The following is a 23,563-nucleotide window of genomic DNA, read 5'->3' on the forward strand; positions in this document are numbered from 1 at the left end:
ACACATTGATGATATGCTGAAACTGTTAGGTTCAGCTACTTATGCTATCAGGGTTATTGCAAATTTTGGTGATAAACATATCAGTAAATTAGCCTACCATGCCTGCTTTCATTCACTGCTTTCATATGGCATTATATTTTGGGGTAATTTGTCACTAAAAGAGAGAGTATTCATTGCACAAAAGCGTGTGATCAGAATAATAGCTGGATAACCTTGCAGATATTTATATAAGGAACTCAGGATATTCACAGTACCTTCGCAATACACATATTCACTTACAAAATTTGTCATTAATAACCCATCCCAATTCAAAAATAAAAGTGAAGTGAAGTGCATAGCTACAACACTAGAAGAAAGGATGATCCTCACTGTTCTGGATTAAATCTCACTTTGGCACAGAAAGGGGTGAATTACGCCGCCATAAAAATCTTTGGTCATTTGCCGAATAGATAGCCAACCAACACTTAAAAGCAAATTAAAAGAATTTCTGAATGACAGCTCTTCTACTCAATAGATGAATTCTTAGATATGAAGAAGTAACTGTAAAAATAAATAAATAAATAAAATAAAATAAAATAAAAATAAAAAAAATTAATTATTTTGTGTATAGAAAACTTATGTTAAAGTGACACGTTCCACATCATTACAAAATGTTTTATTCATGATCTATGGAACAAGGATTAATGTATGTATGTATGTATTTCTCATTTTAATGAAGCAACTCTGTAAATAAAAGTACAGCTTTATATGAGGAGAAAACAGAATACAGTGGAAATACACACATGTGCCCATCCTGTTTCTACATTCTTCTTTCATACAAAATTTCTAAAAGTGGATAAGTAAGATTTCTTATTACTTGATAATAACTATGTCTGTGTAATGTTACAGTGCTTTAAAAGTGCATTAGTAAAATCTCCAAAAGTTAAATAGTTACCATAGTGATAGTTATGCCATTGGCAAGTGTTTTTAATAGAAATTAAGCTAAAATATTAAATAAAAAAGTATATAGGGTGTGCATTGAAATTTTGAAAATTAAATATTAGATACGAAAATAATTTTCAGATGCCAAACTCATATAAACAGTATATCAGTAGAAATGTGATACACTGTTTATTGTGTGTGGATATTCAGGAATGTTGATATTTAAGAGAAAACTTGTGTTATTTCCAGAAATGCACTGAATGCTGTGACAAAACATTAACAAATATTCTTTGTTAGTGGCAGGAATTTTAAAGAAATTGTATATTCATTAATCCATCATTGTTGTACATCATAGATTTTAGGCAGGATATTGAACAGGTCAAACATAATGTGCGCTATTAGTGGAAAAGAGAAATATTACAATTTAGTTGATTACCCAACATTTACAGAAAAATGACTGTTTCTACATTTCTATAAATTCTTGACAAAATAGAAATAGTGCTTTATCAGGAATGGCTTTAAAGTGATTTTGATTATCGATTTAAAAGCATGTTTCTTTTGATATGTTGTTCTTTTTTCTGGTAGGATGATGTGGTAAATACTTGATGTGTATTTGATTTTCCTGTGATACAGTAATGTGTGTATCCTTGTTATGTATTAGCCTGCTGGTTTTCTTGAGGCTGTCTGTGGCGAGTAAAATGCTTTCAAGGACAAACAAATACGGAATATTTTGACCAGTAAATTCATTAAAGGGAAATTCATAAAAACTCCATTTTTGAGATTACTAATTATCCTCAACCCCTCTTTGGTTGTAGATGTTAATATATTTTCATGGAGTAGCACACCCTTGAGTGTTTTTGACAAATTACTCATATGTGTATCCCGTTCAAGTTCTGCTGAACCCATCGACCCAAGAACGTAGTCAGATTTAAAGCAGATGAAGCGGATGAAATAAATGGAAGGAAGTTCACATTTACTGTTCTTTCAGTGTTTGCAATTAATTTTTTTATGTTAAACAAATACTAACAAAGAGATAAGAGGGGCTGGCCAGTACTTACCTCAGCTCAGTACAGCCGACAGATACACAAAACAGAACTCTGCCAAAACAGATATCTTTGGCTTCCTTTTGACAACCATGCCTCCATCCTTGCTACCCTCCCTGTTTACCTTTTCTTGTTGCTTCATAACCTGGGTTGTGAGTAACTGAATCCACTTTCCCTTCTTCCCCTTTTTTCCCCTCTCTCCTCCCTGATGAAGGAACAAAGTTCTGAAAGCTAGGAATGTAAATTTTCTGTTCTGTTTTGTGTATCTGTCGGCTGTACTGAGCTGAGGTAAGTACTGGCCAACCCCTCTATCTCTTTGTTAGTATTTATTTCACATCTTTATATGAGATTTTACATTAATCATTTGTTTTTGTTAAAGCAGTCTGAGGATCAAGCTTGGTCTTAAACCTTGAGGTACTTCATATTTTCTGACTTCAACATTGAACTCTTACTGCCATGAAACATCTGCAGGTTTCCAGATGTAAAAATAAAACTGCAGGAGAATATTTTGTGTTCTGAAGGTGGCATTAGCCAAAACCGTTAATAGTGGATTGTAAAAAAATTGTGTGGTCGAGGCGGAGCTTTACGAAGAAAGTGCTACAGTATGATCAGACTCATTACAGACTTTGTCTTCATTTGATAAATGTTTGTTAATGCCTTCTTCTTTGTTAAAATACCCCTCTTAATTTGTGCATTAAATTTATCTTCACAACTATTTCCAGTTGAATCATTAAATTTATCTTTACAGCTATTTCCAGCTGATTCAAAATTTTCTGTTCTCAGACAGATATCAACATAAATTTTCATTTTATCATTATTCTTAGCAAAAAAGTACAAATAGATGACTTTTGTTCATAGGAGTATGATATATTTGACCATTTCTGGTACTCGTTGTCTCAAGAAGATTTTGAAAGCAAATGGGAAGCTGTTGGATGGCCATTGCGAGTATATGAACAAATAGATGAGACAAATTTGTTCCATGAGGAGGAAATAGAAAGGCTTCACAAAATCCAAATAGAAGACGAATTTGCTTTGTATGCCAGACTTGAGCAGATAACAGTTCAAGTCAGTCAAATGGCCAGAGAGACTGATATAGCTAAGGTAATTTCAAGAGTGTTTAATATTGTGTTAAGCATGTTCTGTAGGTATATTTGAGACACCCTAATTGATTCTAAAGAAATAGAAACTTAGTAATAATAAGTTTTGAATGGTGATGTGTCTTTTCTTCAATTATATTTGTCTGCAATCAAACTAGTAATCTAGTCAGTTGGTTTTCAAAACAGCCCAAAATTTGTGGAAGTTTTTTTCTTCAATGTTCCTGTATGTCTTTTGGGGCTGAATCTGAATTTAATGTTATCTGCTTTGTAAGAGCTCGGCTTCTCACCTCAGACTCCAGCTCTCATCTGAGATACGGGTACGTCTGCAGAGTGGCAAGTGAAGTGTTTATCCTTTTCTGTGTTTTCCATGGAGTATGTTTATTAAATTTTGTACGTGTTTGTCTGTTTAAAGGGTTAATCTCACGTTTTTGTAAGAGTAAATTCATCCAGTCCAGTGGTGACACGTCTGGGGGCAACAAGTCACATATCTAGGATAGTCACTTCTTCAGTAGGTTTGTTAGGATGGACATGATGTGCGCATGCTGTGTGTGGGCGTAGGAGAAGCTGGCCACAGTTTGCGAATAGCTGAACATGCTGTTGGCTATGGTCAGTCACCTTCAGGCTGCTGTTTCAGGGTGTAGAGGTGGTGGAGAATCTGGCGCATTGTATGGGACACCTCAGGCATCACTTGTTTTGCACACAGACTCTGCTTCCAAGGCCCCTCCAAGTGCACCTGATGTGGTGGATCCACTCTCACAACAGTGATTGGCGGTTGGTGATGTGTTCGCGTCGCTCAAGCCGGAGAGCCATGACCACTCCTTCAGCAGGGTCTGAGCAGGCATGGTGATGGTGCGGAAGGGGGGGGGGGGGTGTTTAGTGGTTGTTGGGAGCTCCAATGTTAGGTGTGTTATGGAGCCCCTTAGGCAGATACTGTTCGGGACTGGAAAGAAAGCCAATGTGCACTCGATATGTGCACCGGGGGGCCTCATCTGAGAAGTGGAGGCAGCGTCACCTGTTGCTATCGAGCATGCAGGGTGCAATCGTCTGCAAGTTGTGGCTCACATCGACACAAATGATGCCTGTTGCACGGGTTCTGAGGCGAACCTCAGTTCGTACAGATGGTTGGTGGAGGTGGTGAAGACTCCTGGCCGCAGGGTGCAAGCAGAGCTTGCAATTTGTAGCATTATTCCCAGAGCTGATTGGGGTCCTTTGGTTTGGAGCCGAGTGGAGGGTCTCACCCAAAGGCTACGCCGAATCTGTGGAAGTATTGACTGCAGATTTCTAGACTTGCATTATTGTATGACCATTTGTAGGACTCACCTTGATAGGCCAGTGGTGCACTACACAAAGGAAGCAGCTACTCAAGTGGCAGAGTACTTTTGGAGTGCACATGAGGGTTTTTAGGCAAGGTGGTAATTTGCTTGCTGTGAATCGACTGGCGAGTGTTCATTAGCACACAAATGAACATTCGCTAGTTGATTCACAGCAAGGGAAGTCAAACAGCATTCACAATAAAGACACACTGACTGCAAAAGTTTTATCAGCAAACTGTTGAAGTATTCATAATGAAGTTCCTGAATTTACTACTCACCAAGAAAGATTTAGCACTCATTATTCTTGGAACTGAGAGCTGGCTGAAACCCAAAGTGGAAAGCTCTGAGATATTTAATGAGTCATGGAACATATATTGCAAAGACAGATTAGTGGCTATAGGAGGGGCACTGTTCGTTGCAGTTGGCAAAAATGTTGTCTCCATTGATGTCAAAGTTGAGTGTGACAGTGAAATAATCTAGTCACATATAACAGGTGTAGGTGAAACTAAGTTAATTGTTGGATCTTTTTACCGGCCACCCAATTCTGCTTTGACAGTTCTAGAGTCATTCAACGAAAGTCTACTGTCAGTAGTGTGTAAATACCCATATCATGCAATACTAGTTGGAGATGACTTTAACCTGCCTAGAATGGACTGGGATGTCTATGGATTCATTTCAGGGGTTACAGACAGACAATCATGCAAAATAGTTTTGAACATGTTTTCTGAAAATTGTCTTGAGCAGCTAGCCTGGCAGCCCACATACAGTGGAAATGTCATAGACCTTGTAGCTACAAATAGGCCGGACCTTATCGACAATGTCAGTATAGAAATGGGAATTAGTGATCATGATGTCATTATCACAACTAAGATTAAGAAAGTTAATAAATCAGTCAAGAAGGCTAGGAGAGTGTTTCTGCTAGAAAGAGCAGACAAGCATTTATTAATATGTCACTTAGACAGTGAATTGGCACCGCTTAGTCCCAGTAAGATGGATGTAGAGGAATTACGGGAACAGTTTAAGTAGATAGTAAATCTTGGTCTGGGGAGTTACATGCCTAGTATGTGGTTAAAGGATGGGAAAGACCCATCATGGTTTAATAATGAAATTCGGTGGGGGGCTGAGGAAGCAGAGGCTGTTGCACTCTTGGTTCAAAATGGGATGCACAAATAACAACAAGCAAAGGTTAGTAGAGATTTGTGCGATTGTGAAAAGATCTATGCGCGAAGCATACAACTACTACTGTCACAGCTTAACAAAAGATATGACAGAGAACCCAAGAAAGTTCTGGTCGTATGTGAAATCGCTAAGTGGGTCTAAGGCTTCCTTTCATTCCCATGTTGACCAGTCTGGTGTGGCAATTGTAGATAGTGAAACAAAAGCTGAAGTTTTAAATTTCACATTCAAGAAATTGATCACAGAGGAGAACCGTACAAACATACCATCATTTAACCATCAGACAGACTCCTGTATGGACGACTTAGAAATAATCAAACCTGGCACAGAGAAACAACTGAAAGATTGAAAACAAATAAATCACCAGGTCCAGATGGAATCACAATTAGATTTTACAAAGGGTACTCTACGGCATTGACCGCTTACCTAGCTTGCATTTATTGCGAATCTCTCACTCAACACAAAGTCCGAAGTGACTGGAAAAAATCACAGGTGACGCCAGTATATAAGAAAGGTAAAAGAACAGACCTGCAAAATTACAGACCAATATCCCGAACTTCTGTTTTTGCTGCAGAACCCTTGAACATATTCTCAGTTCATATATAATAAACTTTCTTGAGGCTAAGAAGCTTATATCCACAAATCAGCTTGGTTTTAGAAAGCATCACTCGTGCGAAACTCAGTTTGCCATTCTCTTGCAAGATATATTGAGAATTATGGATGAAGGGCAACAGACAAATTCTATATTTCTAGATTTTTGGAAAGCATTTGACATGGTGCCCCATTGCAGGCTGTTAAAGGTATGAGAATATGGAATAAGTTTGCAGATATGTGAGTAGCGCAAGGACTTCTAAAATAATAGAACCAAGTATGTTGTCCTCGATGGTGGGTGTTTATCAGAGACAAGGATATCATCAGGAGTGCCCCAGAGAAGTTTGATAGGGCTGCTGTTGTTCTCGATACACATAAATGCTTTGGCTGACTGGGGGGTTAGCAATCCGTGATTGTTTGCTGCTGATGCCAAGGTGTACAGTAAGGTGTCAAAGTTGAGTGACTGTAGGAAGATACAAGACAACTTAGGCAAAATTTCCAGTTGGTGTGATGAATGGCAGCTAGCCCTAAATGTAAAAAAATGTAAGTTGATGCCGATGGTTGGAAGAACAAACCAGTAATGTTTGGATACAGTGTTACTAGTGTCCTACTTGCCACAGTCAAGTTGTTTAAATATCTTGGAATAACATTGATATGAGGTGGAACGAGCATGTGACAACTGTGGTAGTGAAGGCAAACAGTCGACTTCAGGTTATTGGGAGAATTTTAGGTAATAGTGGTTTACCTGTAAAGGAGAATGCTCATAGGACCATTCTTGAGTATTACTCGATTGTTTGGGATCTGTACTAGGTCAGATTGAAGGAAGACATCGAAGCAATTCAGAGGCGGGTTGTTAGATTTGTTACTGGTAGTTTTGAACAACACATAAGTGTTACAGAGATGCTTCGAGTACTAAAATGGGAATACCTGGAGGGAAGGCGATGTTCTTTTCAAGAAACACTAGTGTGAAAATTTAGAGAACTGGCATTTGAAGCTCAGTGCCGAACAATTATACTGCTGCCAACATACATTGCACGTAAAGACCATGATGATAAGGTACAAAAAATTAGGGCTCATACGGAGTCTCTCAGACAGTCGTTCATCTCTCATTCTATTTGCTAGTGGTACAGGAGAGGAAATAGCAAGTACTGGTACAGGGTACCTTCCACCATGCACCATACAGTGGCTTGCAGAATATCTTTGTAGATGTGGATGTAGATGCAGATGAACACAAAAAACTTAAAATTTTTCCTCTTTCAGTTTTCTCTTGTATTTTGAGAACTACGTTTTTGCTTATGATGACTACTCTACACAGAATTACAGTAGACAAAAATTTTCCACAGAATCCACCAGTCAGGTTTGATTTTCTGGTGAGCGATATTGGCACTGGACCATGCTGAAAAGCAATGATTCATTAGCCCTTCCGCAATAATGTCAAAAATGCCAACTTCCACCCCTAGAATTCGAAAAATATACATGTTATCAACAAAAATCCCTACACCTTTTGAAAGCACATTAAATCTCCTGTAAGCGACATCAGTTTTCTCATAAGGGAGGCTAGAGAAAAACAAAAATTACGAAAAATGCCTTTTGTACCTTACAGCCAAATGACCCCACCCTCCCACCTATCTATCTCTCATTGGTGCTAAACTTTTGGTGTGTTATGCTTGCAAGAGATTGTTTTGAATGAATTGATGGGAAAGCAAGTTTGTTGGAAACATTAACAGGTTATATTTGCATCATATTAGGTACATGACACTGGAGAGGAAGAAGAATATGATGTCTGTATGTAGTAATGTAGAGATTATGTAAAATAAGTGAATGTCGAGCCTAGGATTGGTCATCTCTTTGAGTAGGTTCTCCATCTGGAAAAGAAAGAAGGCATTTAGTGACAGAATATGAGATACAAAAGCCATGTAACTTGTATATTGAACTGGTGCTAATGTTGTGTGTGCTGTTCTTTCACTTGTTTGGCTGTTAGTGGCCCAGTCATTGTATCTTTGGGTCTAGAAGGTCCAGGTGAAGGATCCAGAACAAGGAAGCTCCAGGCAAAGTGTAAGGCTGTGGAATATCTAGTCTGAACAGTGGGTTGTTGCTGTCCTTCAACTGAAAAATTTGTAGTTGGATGATTAATGTTATGATAGGGAAAAAGTGATTCATAAATATGCGTAATGCTGCAAATATCACAAGAATTAATACCTTCTGTCACCTCAGCTGCTTCGATAGTGATACTGCAAGAGACCCATCCAGATCATCTTCTATATCAATATTGTCGTCGATGTTGGAGCGTGATCTTTCACACTGTTTCATGCGAAACAGTCTTGCTCATGTATGCCCACACTGGTCTTCGCAATCTGTCTTGCATTTGCAAGATACAAGCTGAAGATGCCTCTCTGGAGTTGGGGTTTCAGTGTTGTAGTGGGGAGCTAACCCTCTATGGTCTGGATCCAAGTACTACAGTGTATGTGTAAGGCAGGGATATGGTCTTTCACCCCTACTTGCTTTTGAAGAAGCAATGACAGAAATAAAAGAATGGTTCAAGAGTGGAATTAAAATTCAAGGTGGAAGGATATCAATGATAAGATTCGCTGATGATATTGCTATCTTCAATGAGAGGGAAGAGGAATTACAGGGCTTGCTGATTGGAATAAACAGTCTAATGAGCATAGAATATGGACTGAGACTATATCAAAGAAATATGAAAGCAATGAGAAGTAGCAGAAATGAGGACAGTGAGAAATTTAATATCAGGATTAGTGATTGTGAAGAAGATGAAGTTAAGGAACTCTGTTACCTAGGCAGCAAAATAGCCCATGACGCATGGAGCGAGGGGGACATCAAAAGCAGAGTAGCACTGGCAAAAATGGCACTTCTGGCAAAGAGAAGTCTGCTAGTATCAATTGTAGGCCTTAATTTGAGGAAGAAATTTCTGAGAATGTACGTTTGGAGCATGACATTGTATGGTAGTGAAACATTGACTGTGGGCAGACCAGAACAGAAAGGAATCAAATCATTTGAACTGTTACAGCAAATAATCGAGGTTGGCATAGGAGAGGAATTTGCGGTAGGCTGCATCAAAGCAGACAGATGATTCAAAAAAAGGTGTGGGGGGTTTTTGTTGCCAGATTCATATGCTCAAGTGGGCACATTTTCTAACCAATGTGCGACTCGTACATCAATTATGTATAAAGTAAGTACAATAAAAGCGCGACAGTTATGTTCAATGGGTATTCCCATGGACAGAAGGATACCAAGTCTATGGAGAGTTTGAGTAGGTTGAACAAAAAGCACTCTGTGGAGATACAATTTAGCAGCACCGTAACAGCAACAGTTTCACAAATAAATTTCTATCAAATGCAAAAAAGTAAGGATAGACAAATCACCATGCTCATGGCAAAATGCAATGAATGTGGAATCACCTCCAAGCAGGCAGCTGATGATGGAGACACACAGGTTAAGCAGATAGCAGAACACCTGGCTTTGGCTCACAAGAGTGTTACAATTGTGGGGAAGATGTTGATCTTCTGGTTATAATGATGGGTTTCAAACTCGTCCCAGTGTATAGTTCCTAAAGCCAGGGACAGGTACAGCTCCACAGCTCCTCTACTATCTGGGAAATGGAGAAGAATGTTGCCAACCACATTCCCTTAATCCACACAATGAGTGGTTCTTGCCCTATGTCTGCATTATTCAACAAAGGCAAAGTTAAATTTCTCAAGATCCCCTCCAAAAATCAGGGTATTGAATCATACATTTCCCATTCAGTGATCCTTCAGCACATCAAAAGGAAATAACAGCAGCTGGTAAGAAATTTCTAATTGACCTTTATGAATGGTAACCACCCAATCACTACATTCAGCAAGTTGAGGTATAAGCAGTATGTTACATCAGTGTACAAGGCATCAACAAACATAGCCCCAAAACCTTCCATTGAAGCTGCAGCTCAATAACACACCTTCAGAGTTATCTACAAGAAACAGCAGTGGAGTGGATTGTGTGTGGATCTGGAACAGTTTGGGGTGGGAGCTGACAAAAAATGGGTTGACTTCCCACTACCACACTGAAATCCCCAGCTCCAGAGAGATATGTTCAGCTTATTTCTTGCAGATGCCAGACAGAATCCCATGGTTGGTGTGGGTGACAAGCAGTACTGTTCCGCATGAAACAGTGCCATCACTGTGAAGTGTTGTGCTCCAATGCCGATGACAATTTTGATATACATGTGGCATTTAATAAGTAATGCAACACATTTTTTTTCTGAGAGCTGAAGGATTTTATTCAGGTTTTCACTACACCATACTATTCTCCACTCTTTTGGATGCAAAAACCCTAACTTTCAATGTACTCTCAGTTCAGTACAATGCCCTTACGCCACATTACTGGGAGCACCTGTAATGGCCGATGCTGGAGCCATTGTCTTATTGCAACAATAACCTCTCCCTCATTCATATACTGCTTTCCATTGACTTCATTGGCCCAAACATATGGAAGTTGGAAGGTGTGAGATCTGGACTGTATGTTGGATGAGGAAGAACAATCCAATTAAGTTTTGTGAGCTCCTCTCAGGTGTGCGGACCTGGATGAGACCTTGCATTGTCGTGGGGAAGGAGAAGTCATTTGCATTTCTGTAACAATGAACATGCTGAAGTTGGTTTTTCAATTTCCTGATGGTCCCACAATACAATTCAGAGTTGATCATAGCACTATGAAGGAGGTCGTCAAACAGAATAATGTATCAAAAGACTATTTCCTTGACTACCAGCTGAGGATGTGGCTTTGATCTTTTTCTTCAGAGAAAAAGTGGTGTGGCGTTACACCATGGATTGACATCTTGTTTCCAGTTCAAAGTGAATGCATGTTTCATTGACTTGATGATGTTCAACAAAAAATTGTCATGATTAGCCTCATAATGTGCAAGTAATTCTGCACAGATGTTCCATTCATTACTCTTTGTGGTGTCCTGTTAGGCAGTGAGGACCCAGCAGTCACACATCTCTGAGTATGCCAACTGGTGGATGAGTATGTCAGCAGTACCAACAGATGTCTGTCTAGTTGTGCAGCCAGGTGTTTGAATGCGATCTGTTGATTATCTCAAATGAGAGTGTCTACACTTTCCAACATTGCAGGAGTTACAGCTGTTTGCGGCCGGCCAGCACGTGGGAGATTGGACGGGTTTGCATAACCTTGTTGCGATGATGACAGACGCCTCACCCAATGACTCACTTATTTTTGTTCACTGCCATGTCTCTGTAGATGTTCTGCAAGTGCCCATGAATATCTGAAATGCTCTCTCTGGTTTTCACCAAAGGAGACTCAATGACAGCTTGCTGCTTGGAACACTCCTCTGTTACAGATGGCATTTTGAAGGTTAACATATGGCACCATCACCTATCAGAACTTTGTGAAACTGTAGGGGGTGAAGTAGGAATTTTCCATGATGACCCACAACAAATTCTACTTTTTTTCCAACCAAAATTGGCCAAGAAAAGAAATATGTTGCATTACTTACTGAACACCCCTCATACAAACAAAGACCATCTGGACGAGCAACTTGCAGTACCACTGTCTGAAGCAGCTGAGGTAACAGAAGGTATTAATTCATGTAATATTTTGTGCTTTATGCATCTTCAGAATCAGTTTTTATCAATCGTAACATTAACCCTTCAAATACAAATTTTTCAGTTGATGGACAGCAACAACTCACTGTTCAGCCTGGACTTTCCACAGCCCCTGACGCTTTTCCTGGAGCTTCCATTGCTCAGGACCCTTCACCTGGACCTTCTAGTGCCAAAAATACATTGGCTGGTCCATCAATAGTCAAACGGAGATGAGTAAAAAAATTGAGCACATGGTATCAGTACCTCATACATCGATAGTTCACTCTACAAATTATCTGCCTTCTGTATCCATATTCTGTCACCAAACGCCTTTTTTTTCCATATGGAGAGCCTACTCAAAGAGGTGACCAATCCTGGGCTGACAATCACTCATTTCATAGAATATGTACATCACTACACACAGATATCATATTCGTCTTTTTTTCCAGTGTCATGTACCTAATACGTCGTAAATATAATTTGTTAATGTTTTTATCAGACATGCTTTCCCATCAGTTCATTCGAAACAACTTTTTTTAAGCATAGTACCCTGAAAGTATAGCACTGGTCAGAGAGAGGCAGGCAGAGGGGATCCTTTGGCTATACAGTGTAAAAGGCATTTTATGTAATTTTCACATTTCTCCATCCCCCTGCCCCCTCCCTCTTATGAGAAAATTGAAAGTTACAGATGTCGCTTGTTGGGAATTTAGTGTACTTTCATGTGATGTAGGGGTTTTTAGTGACAGCATGTACATTTTTTTTAACTGTAAAGTGTGGAAGTGGGCATCTTTGACATTTTTGCAGAAGAGCCAAAAAGTATCAGCTTTTCAGCATGCTCTAGCACCGATGCAGTGCATCAGAAAATCACAGCTGCAAGTGAGTTTTGTAGTAAATTTTGTCTACTTTAATTTCGTATAGAGTGGTTGTCTTCTAAAATTTTGCGGCCTTTTTTGTGTTTTTGTTGTGGAGCTGAGCTCCTACAAGGCAGCAAGCATGAAATTCGGATTCAGCATCCCAAAAAGGAATATTGAGCTGCTGTGAAAAAAGGGCAGGGTCAACATAATGAGGAGAAAGACAAACACTCCATTGATCACTGCAAGAAAGGGAAAAAATTTTCAGAAAAAAAGGTATGCAGCAAGTCACTTGTCATCCTCTTGGGGAAAATATTCTGGAGGTACAATAGTCCCCCAGGATCTCTGGGCAGGGACTACTCAGAAGGACGCCATTATCAGGAGAAACGAAACTGGCATTCTATGGATCAGTGTGTCAAATGTCAGATCCCTTAATCGGGTATATAGGTTAGAAAATTTAAAAAGGGAAATCCATAGGTTAAAGTTATAGTGGGAATTAGTGAAGTTTGGTGGCAGGAGGAACAAGACTCTGGTCAGGTGATTACAGGGTTATAAATACAAAATCAAATAGGGGTATTGCAGGAATAGGTTTAGTAATGAATAAAAAAAAATAGGAGTGCAGGTAAGCTGATACGAACAACATAGTGAACGCATTATTGTAGCCAAGGTAGACATGAAGCCCATGCCTACCACAGCAGTACAAGTTTATATGCCTACTAGATCTGCAGATGATGAAGAGATTGAAGAAATGTATGATGCAATAAAAGAAATTATTCAGATAGTGAAGGGAGACAAAAATTTAATAGTCATGGGGGACTGGAATTCGATAGTAGGAAATGTAAGAGAAGGGAAAGTAGTAGATGAATATGGAATGAGGGTAAGGAATGAAAGAGGAAGCTGCCTGGTAGAATTTTGCACAGAGAATAACTTAATCATAGCTAACACTTAGTTTAAGAATCATAAAAGAAGGTTGTATGTGGGGGAGGTGCCTGGAGACACTGAAAGGTTTCAGATAGATTATATAATGGTAAGACAGAGATTTAGGAACCAGGTGTTAAATTGTAAGACATTCCCAGGGACAGATGTGCACTCGATCACAATTTATTAGTTAAGATCTGTAGGTTAAAAACAAAGAAACTGCAGAAAGTATAAATTTAAGAAGACAGAATCCCGATAAACTGAAAGAACCAGAAGTTGTAAAGAGTTTCAGAGAGAGCATTAGGGAGCAATTGACAAGAATGGGGGGAAAGAAATACAGTAGAAGAAGAATGAGTAGCTTTGAGAGACGAAATAGTGAAGGCAGCAGAGGATCAAGTAGGTAAAAAAAATGAGAGCTAGAAGAAATCCGTGGGTAACAGAAGAGATACTGAATTTAATTGACGAAAGGAGAAAATATAAAAATGCGGTAAATGAAGCAGGCAAAAAGGAATACAAATGTCTCAAAAATGAGATTGACAGGAAGTGCAAAATGGCTAAGCAGGGATGGCTAGAGAAAAAATGTAGGGATGTAGAGGCTTATCTCACTAGGGTAAGACTGATACTGCCTACAGGAAAGTTAAAAAGACCTTCGGAGAAAAGAGAACCAATTGCATGAATATCAGGAACACAGATGGAAAACCATTTCTATGCAAAGTAGGGAAGGCAGAAAGGTGGAAGGAGTATATAAGAGGGTGTATACAAGGCCAATGAAAATGGAAGGGGACGTGGGTGAAGATGAAATGGGACATATGATACTGCATAAAGCACTGAAAGACCTAAGTCAAAACAAGGCCCCAGGAGTTGACAACTTTCCATTAGAACTACTGATAGCCTTGGGAGAACCAACCTTGACAAAACTCTTACCATCTGTTGAGCAAGATGTATGAGACCGGCGAAATACCCTCAAGACTTCAAGAAGAATATAATAATACTAATCCCAAAGAAAGCAAGTGTTGACAGGTGTGAAAATTACTACCAGTTTCATAAGTCATGGCTGCAAAATACTAACATGAATTCTTTACAGATGAATGGAAAAACTGGTGGAAGCCGACCTCAGAGAAGATCAGTTTGGATTCCGTAGAAATGTTGGAATGTGAGGCAATATTGACCAAATGAATTATCTTGGAAGATAGATTAAGGAAAGGCATTATGGTATTTGTAGACTTAGAGAAAGCTTTTGACAATGTTGAGTGGAATACTGTCTTTGAAATTTTGAAGGTGGAAGGGGTAAAATGCTGGGAGTGAAAGGCTATTTACAATTTGCACAGGAACCAGGCGGGAGTTAAGAGTTGAGGGGCATGAAAGGGAAGCAGTGGTTGGGAAGGGAGTGAGACGGGGTTTTAGCCTGTTGCCGATGTTATTCAATCTGTATATTGAGCAAGCAGTAAGGGAAACAAAAGAAAAATTGGGAGTAGGAATTAAAATCCATGGAGAAGAAATGAAGACTTTGAGGTTTGCCGATGACATTGTAATTCTTTTGGAGACAGCAAAGGATCTGGAAGAGTAGTTGAGCTGAATGGACAATGTCTTGAAGGGAGGATATAAGGGAGGATAACAAAAGAAAAATGAGGATGATGGAATGTAGTCGAGTTAACTTGTGTGATGCTGAGGGAAGTACATTAGCAAATGAGACACTTAAAGTAGTAAATGAGTGTTGCTATTTGGGGAGCAAAATGACTGGTGATGGTTGGAGTAGAGAGGATGTAAAATGTATACAGGCAATGGCAAGGAAAGCGTTTCTGAAGATGAGAAATTTGTAAACATCGAGTCTAGATTTAAGTGTCAGGAAGTCTTTTTCTGAAAGTATTTGTGTGGAGTGTAGCCATGTATGGAAGTGAAACATGGACAATAAATAGTTTGGACAAGAAGAGAATAGAAGCTTTCAAAATGTGGTGTTACAGAAGAATGGAAATTATCATATGGCGTCAGTGGCCGGGAGTTACCAGCGGGAAGTTTGGCCGCCATGTGCAAGTCTTATTGAGTGTGACTTCACATTGGCCGATTTGCGCGCTGACAATGGGGTTGAAATGATAATGAGGACAGCACAACACCCAGTGCCTGAGGGTAAAAAATCACCCACCCCAGCCAGGAATCGAACCCGGGCCCCATGCGAGGCATTCCAATGCGCTGACTGTTCAGCTAATGGGGTGCACCGCAGAAGAATGCTGAAGATTAGATGGGTAGATCATGTAACTAATGAGGAGGTACTGAACAGACCTGGGGAGAAGAGGAATTTGTGGCACATCTTGACTAGAAGAAGGGATTGGTTGGTGGGGCATGTTCTGAGGCATCAAGGGACACCAGCTTAGTATTGGAGGGCAGTGTGGAGGGTAAAAATTGTTGAGGGAGACCAAGAGATGAATACACTAAGTAGATTCAGAAGGATGTAGTTTGCAGTAGTTACTTGGAGGTGAAGAAGCTTGCACAGGGTAGAGTAGCATGGAGACCTGCATCAAAACAAGTCACTGGACTGAAGACCGCAACAACTACAACAACAAATGATGTTACTCCTAACTTCAATGCAGTTAACAGATTGTAAAAAAATAATAGAACTGTACTTACATTCAGTTAGTGAACAACTCTTAAGGTGCACAGAATAACATTAATGACAGGCACACAGCCATTTCAAAATGGTATCTACCTATAGTAATCGATTTACTGTAATATAAGGCACTCAGTTCAGTCAGATAGTTCAAAAAACAGTTATGACAGCTTGGAACCAAAGAGTAAATTTCTGTAACTAACAGTCCCCATGGACCTTGCCATTGGTGGGGGGGAGGCTTGCATGCCTCAACGATACAGATAGCCGTACCGTAGGTGCAACCACAACGGAGGGGTATCTGTTGAGAGGCCAGACAAACGTGTGGTTCCTGAAGAGTGGCAGCAGCCTTTTCAGTAGTTGCAGGGGAAAACAGTCTGGATGATTGACTGATCTGGCCTTGTAACACTAACGAAAATGGCCTTGCTGTTCTGGTACTGCAAACGGCTGAAAGCAACGGGAAACTACAGCCGTAATTTTTCCCGAGGGCATGCAGCTTTACTGTATGATTAAATGATGATGGCGTCCTCTTGGGTAAAATATTCCGCAGGTAAAATAGTCCCCAATTCGGATCTCCGGGCAGGGACTACTCAAGAGGACGTCGTTATCAGGAGAAAGAAAACTGGCGTTCTACGGATCGGAGCGTGGAATGTCAGATCCCTTAATCGGGCAGGTAGGTTAGAAAATTTAAAAAGGGAAATGGATCGGTTAAAGTTAGATATAGTGGGAATTAGTGAAGATCGGTGGCAGGATGAACAAGACTTTTGGTCAGGTGAATACAGGGTTATAAATACAAAATCAGATAGGGGTAGTACAGGAGTAGGTTTTATAATGAATAAAAAAATAGAAGTACGGGTAAGCTACTACAAACAGCACAGTCAACGCATTATTGTGGCCAAGATAGACACGAAGCCCACGCCTACTACAGTAGTACAAGTTTATATGCCAACTAGCTCTGCAGATGATGAAGAAATTGATGAAATGTATGATGAGATAAAAGAAATTTTCAGGTAGTGAACGGAGACGAAAATTTAATAGTCATGGGTGACTGGAATTCGAGAGTAGGAAAAGGGAGAGAAGGAAACATAGTAGGTGAATATGGATTGGGGGTAAGAAATGAAAGAGGAAGCCACCTGGTAGAATTTTGCACAGAGCATAACTTAATGATAGCTAACACTTGGTTCAAGAATCATGAAAGAAGGTTGTATACATGGAAGAATCCTCGAGATACTAAAAGGTATCAGATAGATTATATAATGGTAAGACAGAGATTTAGGAACCGGGTTTTAAATTGTAAGACTTTTCCAGGTGCAGATGTGGACTCTGACCACAATCTATTGGTTATGAACTTTAGATTAAAACTGAAGAAACTGCAAAAATGTTGGTATTTAAGGAGATGGGACCTGGATAAACTGAAAGAACCAGAGGTTGTACTGAGTGACAGGAATGGGGGAAAGAAATACGGTAGAAGAAGAATGGGTAGCTTTGAGGGATGAAATAGTGAAGGCAGCAGAGGTTCAAGTAGGTAAAAAGACGAGGGCTAGTAGAAACCCTTGGGTAACAGAAGAAATAATGAATTTGATTGATGAAAGGAGAAAATATAAAAATGCAGTAAATGAAGCAGGCAAAAAGGAATACAAACGTCTCAAAAAAGATATCGACAGGAAGTGCAAAATGGCTAAGCATGGATGGCTACAGGACAAATGTAAGGATGTAGAGGCTTATCTCACTAGGGGTAAGATAGATCCTTCTACAGGAAAATTAAAGAGACCTTTGGAGAAAGGAGAACCACTTGCATGAATATCAAGAGCTTTGATGGAAACCCAGTTCTAAGCAAAGAAGGGAAAGCAGAAAGTTGGAAGGAGTATATAGAGGGTCTATACAAGGGGGATGTTATTGAGGACAATATTATGGAAATGGAAGAGGATGTAGACGAAGATGAAATGGGAGATATGATACTGCGTGAAGAGTTTAACAGAGCAATGATACTGCGTGAAGAGTTTGAAAGAGCACTGAAAGACCTGAGTCGAAACAAGGCCCCCGGAGTAGACAACATTCCATTAGAACTACTGACAGCCTTGGGAGAGCCAGTCCTAACAAAACTCTACCATCTGGTGAGCAAGATGTATGAGACAGCCGAAATACCCTCAGACTTCAAGAAGAATATAATAATTCCAATCCCAAAGAAAGCAGGTGTTGACAGATGTGAAAATTACCGAACTATCAGTTTAATAAGTCACAGCTGCAAAATACTAACGCGAATTCTTTACAGATGAATGGAAAAACTGGTAGAAGCCAACCTCGGGGAAGATCCGTTTGGATATACTGACCCTACGACGAAAGGCAAACCTACGTTTCTAGCATTTGTAGACTTAGAGAAAGCTTTTGACAATGTTGACTGGAATACTCTGTTTCAAATTCTGAAGGTGGAAGGGGTAAAATACAGGGAGCGAAAGGCTATTTACAATTTGTACGGAAAGCAGATGGCAGTTATAAGGGTCGAGGGGCATGAAAGGGAAGCAGTGGTTGGGAAGGGAGTGAGACAGGGTTGTAACCTCTCCCCAATGTTTTTCAATCTGTATATTAAGCAAGCAAGAAAGGAAACAAAAGAAAAGTTCGGAGTATGTGTTAAAATCCATGGAGAAGAAATAAAAACGTTGAAGTTCGCTGATGACAAATTAATTCTGTCAGAGACAGCAAGGGTCTTGGAAGAGCAGTTGAACGGAATGAACAGTGTCTTGAAAGGAGGGTATAAGATGAACATCAACAAAAGCAAAATGAGGATAATGGAATGTAGTCGAATAAGTCGGGTGATACTGAGGGAATTAGATTAGGAAGTGAGACGCTTAAAGTAGTAAAGTAGTTTTGCTATTTGGGGAGCAAAATGACTGATGATGGTCGAAGCAGAGAGGATATCAAATGTAGACTGTCAATGGCAAGGAAAGCGTTTCTGAGTAAGAAAAATTTGTTAACATCAAGTATAGATTTAAGTGTCAGGAAGTCGTTTCTGAAAGTATTTGTATGGAGTGTAGCCATGTATGGAAGTGAAATGTCGATGATAAATAGTTTAGACAAGAAGAGAATAGAAGCTTTCGAAATGTGGTGCTACAGAAGAATGCTGAAGATTAGATGTGTAGATCACATAACTAATGTGGAGGTATTGAATAGAATTGGGGAGAAGAGGAGCTTGTGGCACAACTTGACTAGAAGAAGGGATTGTTTGGTAGGACATCACCAATTTAGTATTGGAGGGCAGCGTGGAGGATAAAAAACATAGAGGGAGACCGAGAGATGAATGCACTAAGCAGATTCAGAAGGATGTAGGCAGCAGTAGGTACTGGGAGATGAAGAAGCTTGCACAGGACAGAGTAGCATGGAGAACTGCATCAGACCAGTCTCACGACTGAAGACCATAACAACAACAACAACAGTCCCCATGGTACACAGAGATTGAACAGCATGGTTATAATTACAATTGACTAACTTAAGCAGGAAAACAAATTAAATACCTGTCTCCATATAACAACACACAGGTGCAAGTCCCATTATCAAGTCGCTGCTCTGTACATTTTTTAAAATGTCAGTCATGAGTATGGCCTTTACAATGAATTTTTACGGAGCAGAATATTTATATAAAAAGTACCTGAAACATGAATTTGTCATCACAAGCTACCCACATGTGTAAGACATAGAGGAAGGCACTTACACACCAAACAAGGATAAAATTAGTGGTACTTGTTACATAGAGTAGCTACTGATTTAAAACTTAATAAATGATGAACAACTTGAGCTCACGAAACTGTTCAAAATTGGACAGGATAGCAAACTCATGACTTGGATTTCAGCTGTAACCATGGTGCAGGAACAGTATAATAAGCACAATAATTCTCATCGGTTTCTGGAGAACCCAGAAAAAGAGAGCCAGTGCACCATAACGGAGCCCTCAAGACCACCTGGAAGTAACATTGTGGCCATAGACTACCAGAGTGTAGAAGTTGACAATACTTTTGTAATAGTCTTCAACAATGTCATCAGGTCATTGCAGGATCCACAAGACTCCATGCCACAGAATTCCAGATTACCGTGCTGCCCCTTGACTTGTTCTACAGGGGCTGACAGGGCCTTTCATGATACACGTGCTTCTAGCAGTTGCATTTGGCCCACACTATTACTGAAGTGCCAGCCACATTGAACACTCCATTGACTGCTCTTGCCCAAGCCATTGCACTTAGTGTCACTTACGGCACCTCATGCGCAGCCACCACATGACCCAGGTGCTGCAATCCAAGTCTCTCCAGTGGCAACTTACATGCACCCAAATAGTCTCCTGCTCACTGCACAAGAAACGCTTGTGATTAGAAGTTTCGAGAGAACAATCAAACTGACAGAGGTGGTAGAAGGCGCAGTGAAACCATAGCAAAAAATAAATTGCTACACACTATCCAAGGGTCATCGTCAGTGTGTTCTGTGCATTCCTTTCACCTACAGTATTTCTTGAGGCAACACATATGACGTGTGGTTCACTTTCTTCATGATTCTCCCTGGTGGATTAGAGGCAGGCCAATATTCAGCTATTGAGAATTGTTCTATGTCATTCCTCTGTAGCGTTTCTTTCCACTCTCTTGAAATAAACTGTCGATGATTGTCAGTCAGAATCTGTTTATGCTTGCATATATTTGTGAAGTAATGGTTGTCCAGTTTTGCAGATGTCTCCTTTTTTTTTTTGCTCCTCTCAGCATGTACTAGTTGTCATACTTTGAACTCACCTCTAATACCACCATTGGCTGCATTAAATTTCCACAAGATTTCTGTAAATGACCAAGTAAATCTATGGCCACAATATCGTTAATGCCTTTTGATATTGTTTGGTGCATAGACCCTTGGTGTCTTAACAGGTGCTGCCTTTGCCTTCAGGCATATGTCACGTGTGGAGGATCTTATGAATGTTTCTGTGGATTTCCAAAAAATAGACACACTCAGCATTTGTCTGCACCAATATGGTCATTCTGGAATTCATGGACTGCAACAGGTATTCAATTTTGTGTTCCAGAATACAATATCCAAGCCTGTGTTAACTCATTCAGGTGCTGATAGATTGATGAATCAGATAGTATTTCCGCTGCACAACTGTACTTTAATGTTCTTCAGTTGCAGATGCTCAATCTCCCATGATATTCTTAAGTAACTTTTGTCAGGTATGATTTATATGGCACTTCCAGTATCAAATTAATGTAGTGTTCTGGCTTCCAGGTCATTAGATAACCCTAAATTGCTAATGTGCAAAATCAGCACCGATCTAGGAAGGTAGCTGTGGCGTAATTTGCTTTCCAGAAGAAAAGAATGTCTTACCACCCATTACAACCGTAGTGACCCTGAATGCTAAATAGTATCTAAGTTTGGTGAATCCCTACAGGATTGCAGGTACCTCTCTTTCATTTACGGTGTACTGCCACCCCCACTTGGTCAGACACCTGCACGTGCTCATAGACATGATAGGTCTTATGTTACCGTAGTCAGCCTCATTTATTGGTATGGATATACACACAGTCCAGAATGCAAACTATCTCAGGCCATGGAGATCTCATTATTCAAATATGGATGTAAAAGTAATTGCAGATTACACAGATGTCTTAATCTCATCAGATCGCCATTGGCATTCCCCAGTTCATCGCCATAGAGTCTTGTTTTTGAGTAGGTGCAATCATTAATAAGCTTCCTATACCATTCATATAAGCTAAGGAATCCTCGTAAGCTGCTTCTTACAGTGAGGCACTGCAAAACTTAAAAATTACTTTTAATTTTGCATCCTCTGGTTTTATTCCTTGTGTATTGGTAACATGCCTCAGAAACTTTATTGTATCTTTTCCAAATTCTGACTTCTTTAAATTTGCAGTTACACCCTCTGTTTCAAAAGCCATTAGTATGTCTTCAATTATCTTCACTTGCTTTTCCCATGTTGGACTTCCGATTAAACTGCCATCTGCATACATGGTCACCTTAGTAATTAACTGTTCGCCAAATACTTTGTTCATTGATCTTATGAAAGATGAGATGGAAATATTGAAACCAAACAGTAGCATACAGTATTTGTAGCTGCGTACAATGTACAAAAATGTTGTGTGCTATCTGGAATCCTTGTGAAATGGTACTTGCTAGTATCCAGATCTCCAGTCACAAAACACTTTCACGCCATGGAACTTCTGGAGTAAGTTTTTATGTCTGTCTCACTGTGGAATTAATATCTTAGTCACTGTGTGTGCATTTAGAATGAGTTTGATGTCCTAATTTTCCTTTTTTGCCACAAATAATGGGTTTATACTGGCTAGTATACTGTTTCCCCAAGAAAGTAATTAAATCTAATTATAAGAAACTATGCAAAAAACCTTGGCTTACTAAAGGAATAAAAATATCTTGTAACCACAAAAGGGAACTGTATCTAACAACAAGAAAGAATAATGACCGAGAAACAGCCAAATATTATATTTTATTTAATAAAATTGCAGCCAAATAGCCATATACAGTTACTTTGCTTAACATTTTACATTTACATTTTACATTTTTGCATATTCATTTATCGATTTCACTCTTTTACTGCACAGTTCTATGTGATATCGTTCACAGGCTTCGTTACACAGTTCACATACACATGTTGCGGTTGGGTCGTGATAAGTTTTGTTTTTGCAGATTAGATGATGAAAGCCGTGAATAGAAAGTCTAGTTACGACATGTCGCTGTTCGAAGTTTGGTGCTGTCCATGAGCGGTTCGTCATTGCTTCGGTGCCATAAAACTCCGGCCATATTTTTTCTCGTTTGTCCTCCATGATCTTCAGTTGCTTTCTGGAAGCCCTGGTGTGTGGCATCATATATCGAAGTCTGATGTCTTCAATTAGGAATGTCTCTCTCGCTAGCAGGTACACTAGTCTAGATCTTGTTGTCTTTGAGAGACCTAGTGCTCTTTTTAGATAGGTCGATTTTACCTTTTCTAGTGTTTCCAGATTTTTTTCTGTCAGGTGGTCCCATATAACCTCCATCCCATAGGCCAGGATTGGTAAGATTTTTGTGTTGAATAATTTCATGGCTGTTTCTAGACTGAGTAGGCGGATGTTTTTGATGTCCTGTATTGCTATTATTGCTTGGGCTGCGCGTTCTGTTGTATGTTTTGTGAAGCATTTGGCTGTTGGTTGCAATGTCACTCCTAGGTATTTAAAGTCTGATGAGATTTTTATTTTTTGTCCTCTGATACTGATTTCCGCATTCTTGGGTGTTTTGCCTCCTTTTCTGAAAATTACCATTTCTGTCTTTGTTATGTTTATGTGTAGTTTGTGTTCACTGCACCATCTGTCTATTTTCTCAATGATTCTCTGCAGCTTCTGTATATCTGTTGATCCTACGGCTATGTCGTCAGCGTATGCATATACATACACATCTTCTTCATTTTCTCCAATTCGGAGTACTTC

General features: G+C 39.6%; 1 protein-coding gene across 1 annotated transcript in view; it reads left to right on the forward strand.

Annotated features, from left to right (window-relative positions):
* LOC126195465 (dynein axonemal heavy chain 1-like) overlaps positions 1-23,563 on the forward strand; it is a 963,710-nt gene that overhangs the window by 141,724 nt on the left and 798,423 nt on the right. Inside the window, exon 13 of the mRNA XM_049934091.1 lies at positions 2,823-3,065. Within this exon, the coding sequence (XP_049790048.1) occupies positions 2,823-3,065 (243 nt within the window). The remainder of the gene's footprint in view (positions 1-2,822; positions 3,066-23,563) is intronic.

The sequence above is a fragment of the Schistocerca nitens genome, chromosome 7 (assembly GCF_023898315.1).
Source record: "Schistocerca nitens isolate TAMUIC-IGC-003100 chromosome 7, iqSchNite1.1, whole genome shotgun sequence".
NCBI classification, from domain to species: domain Eukaryota; kingdom Metazoa; phylum Arthropoda; class Insecta; order Orthoptera; family Acrididae; genus Schistocerca; species Schistocerca nitens.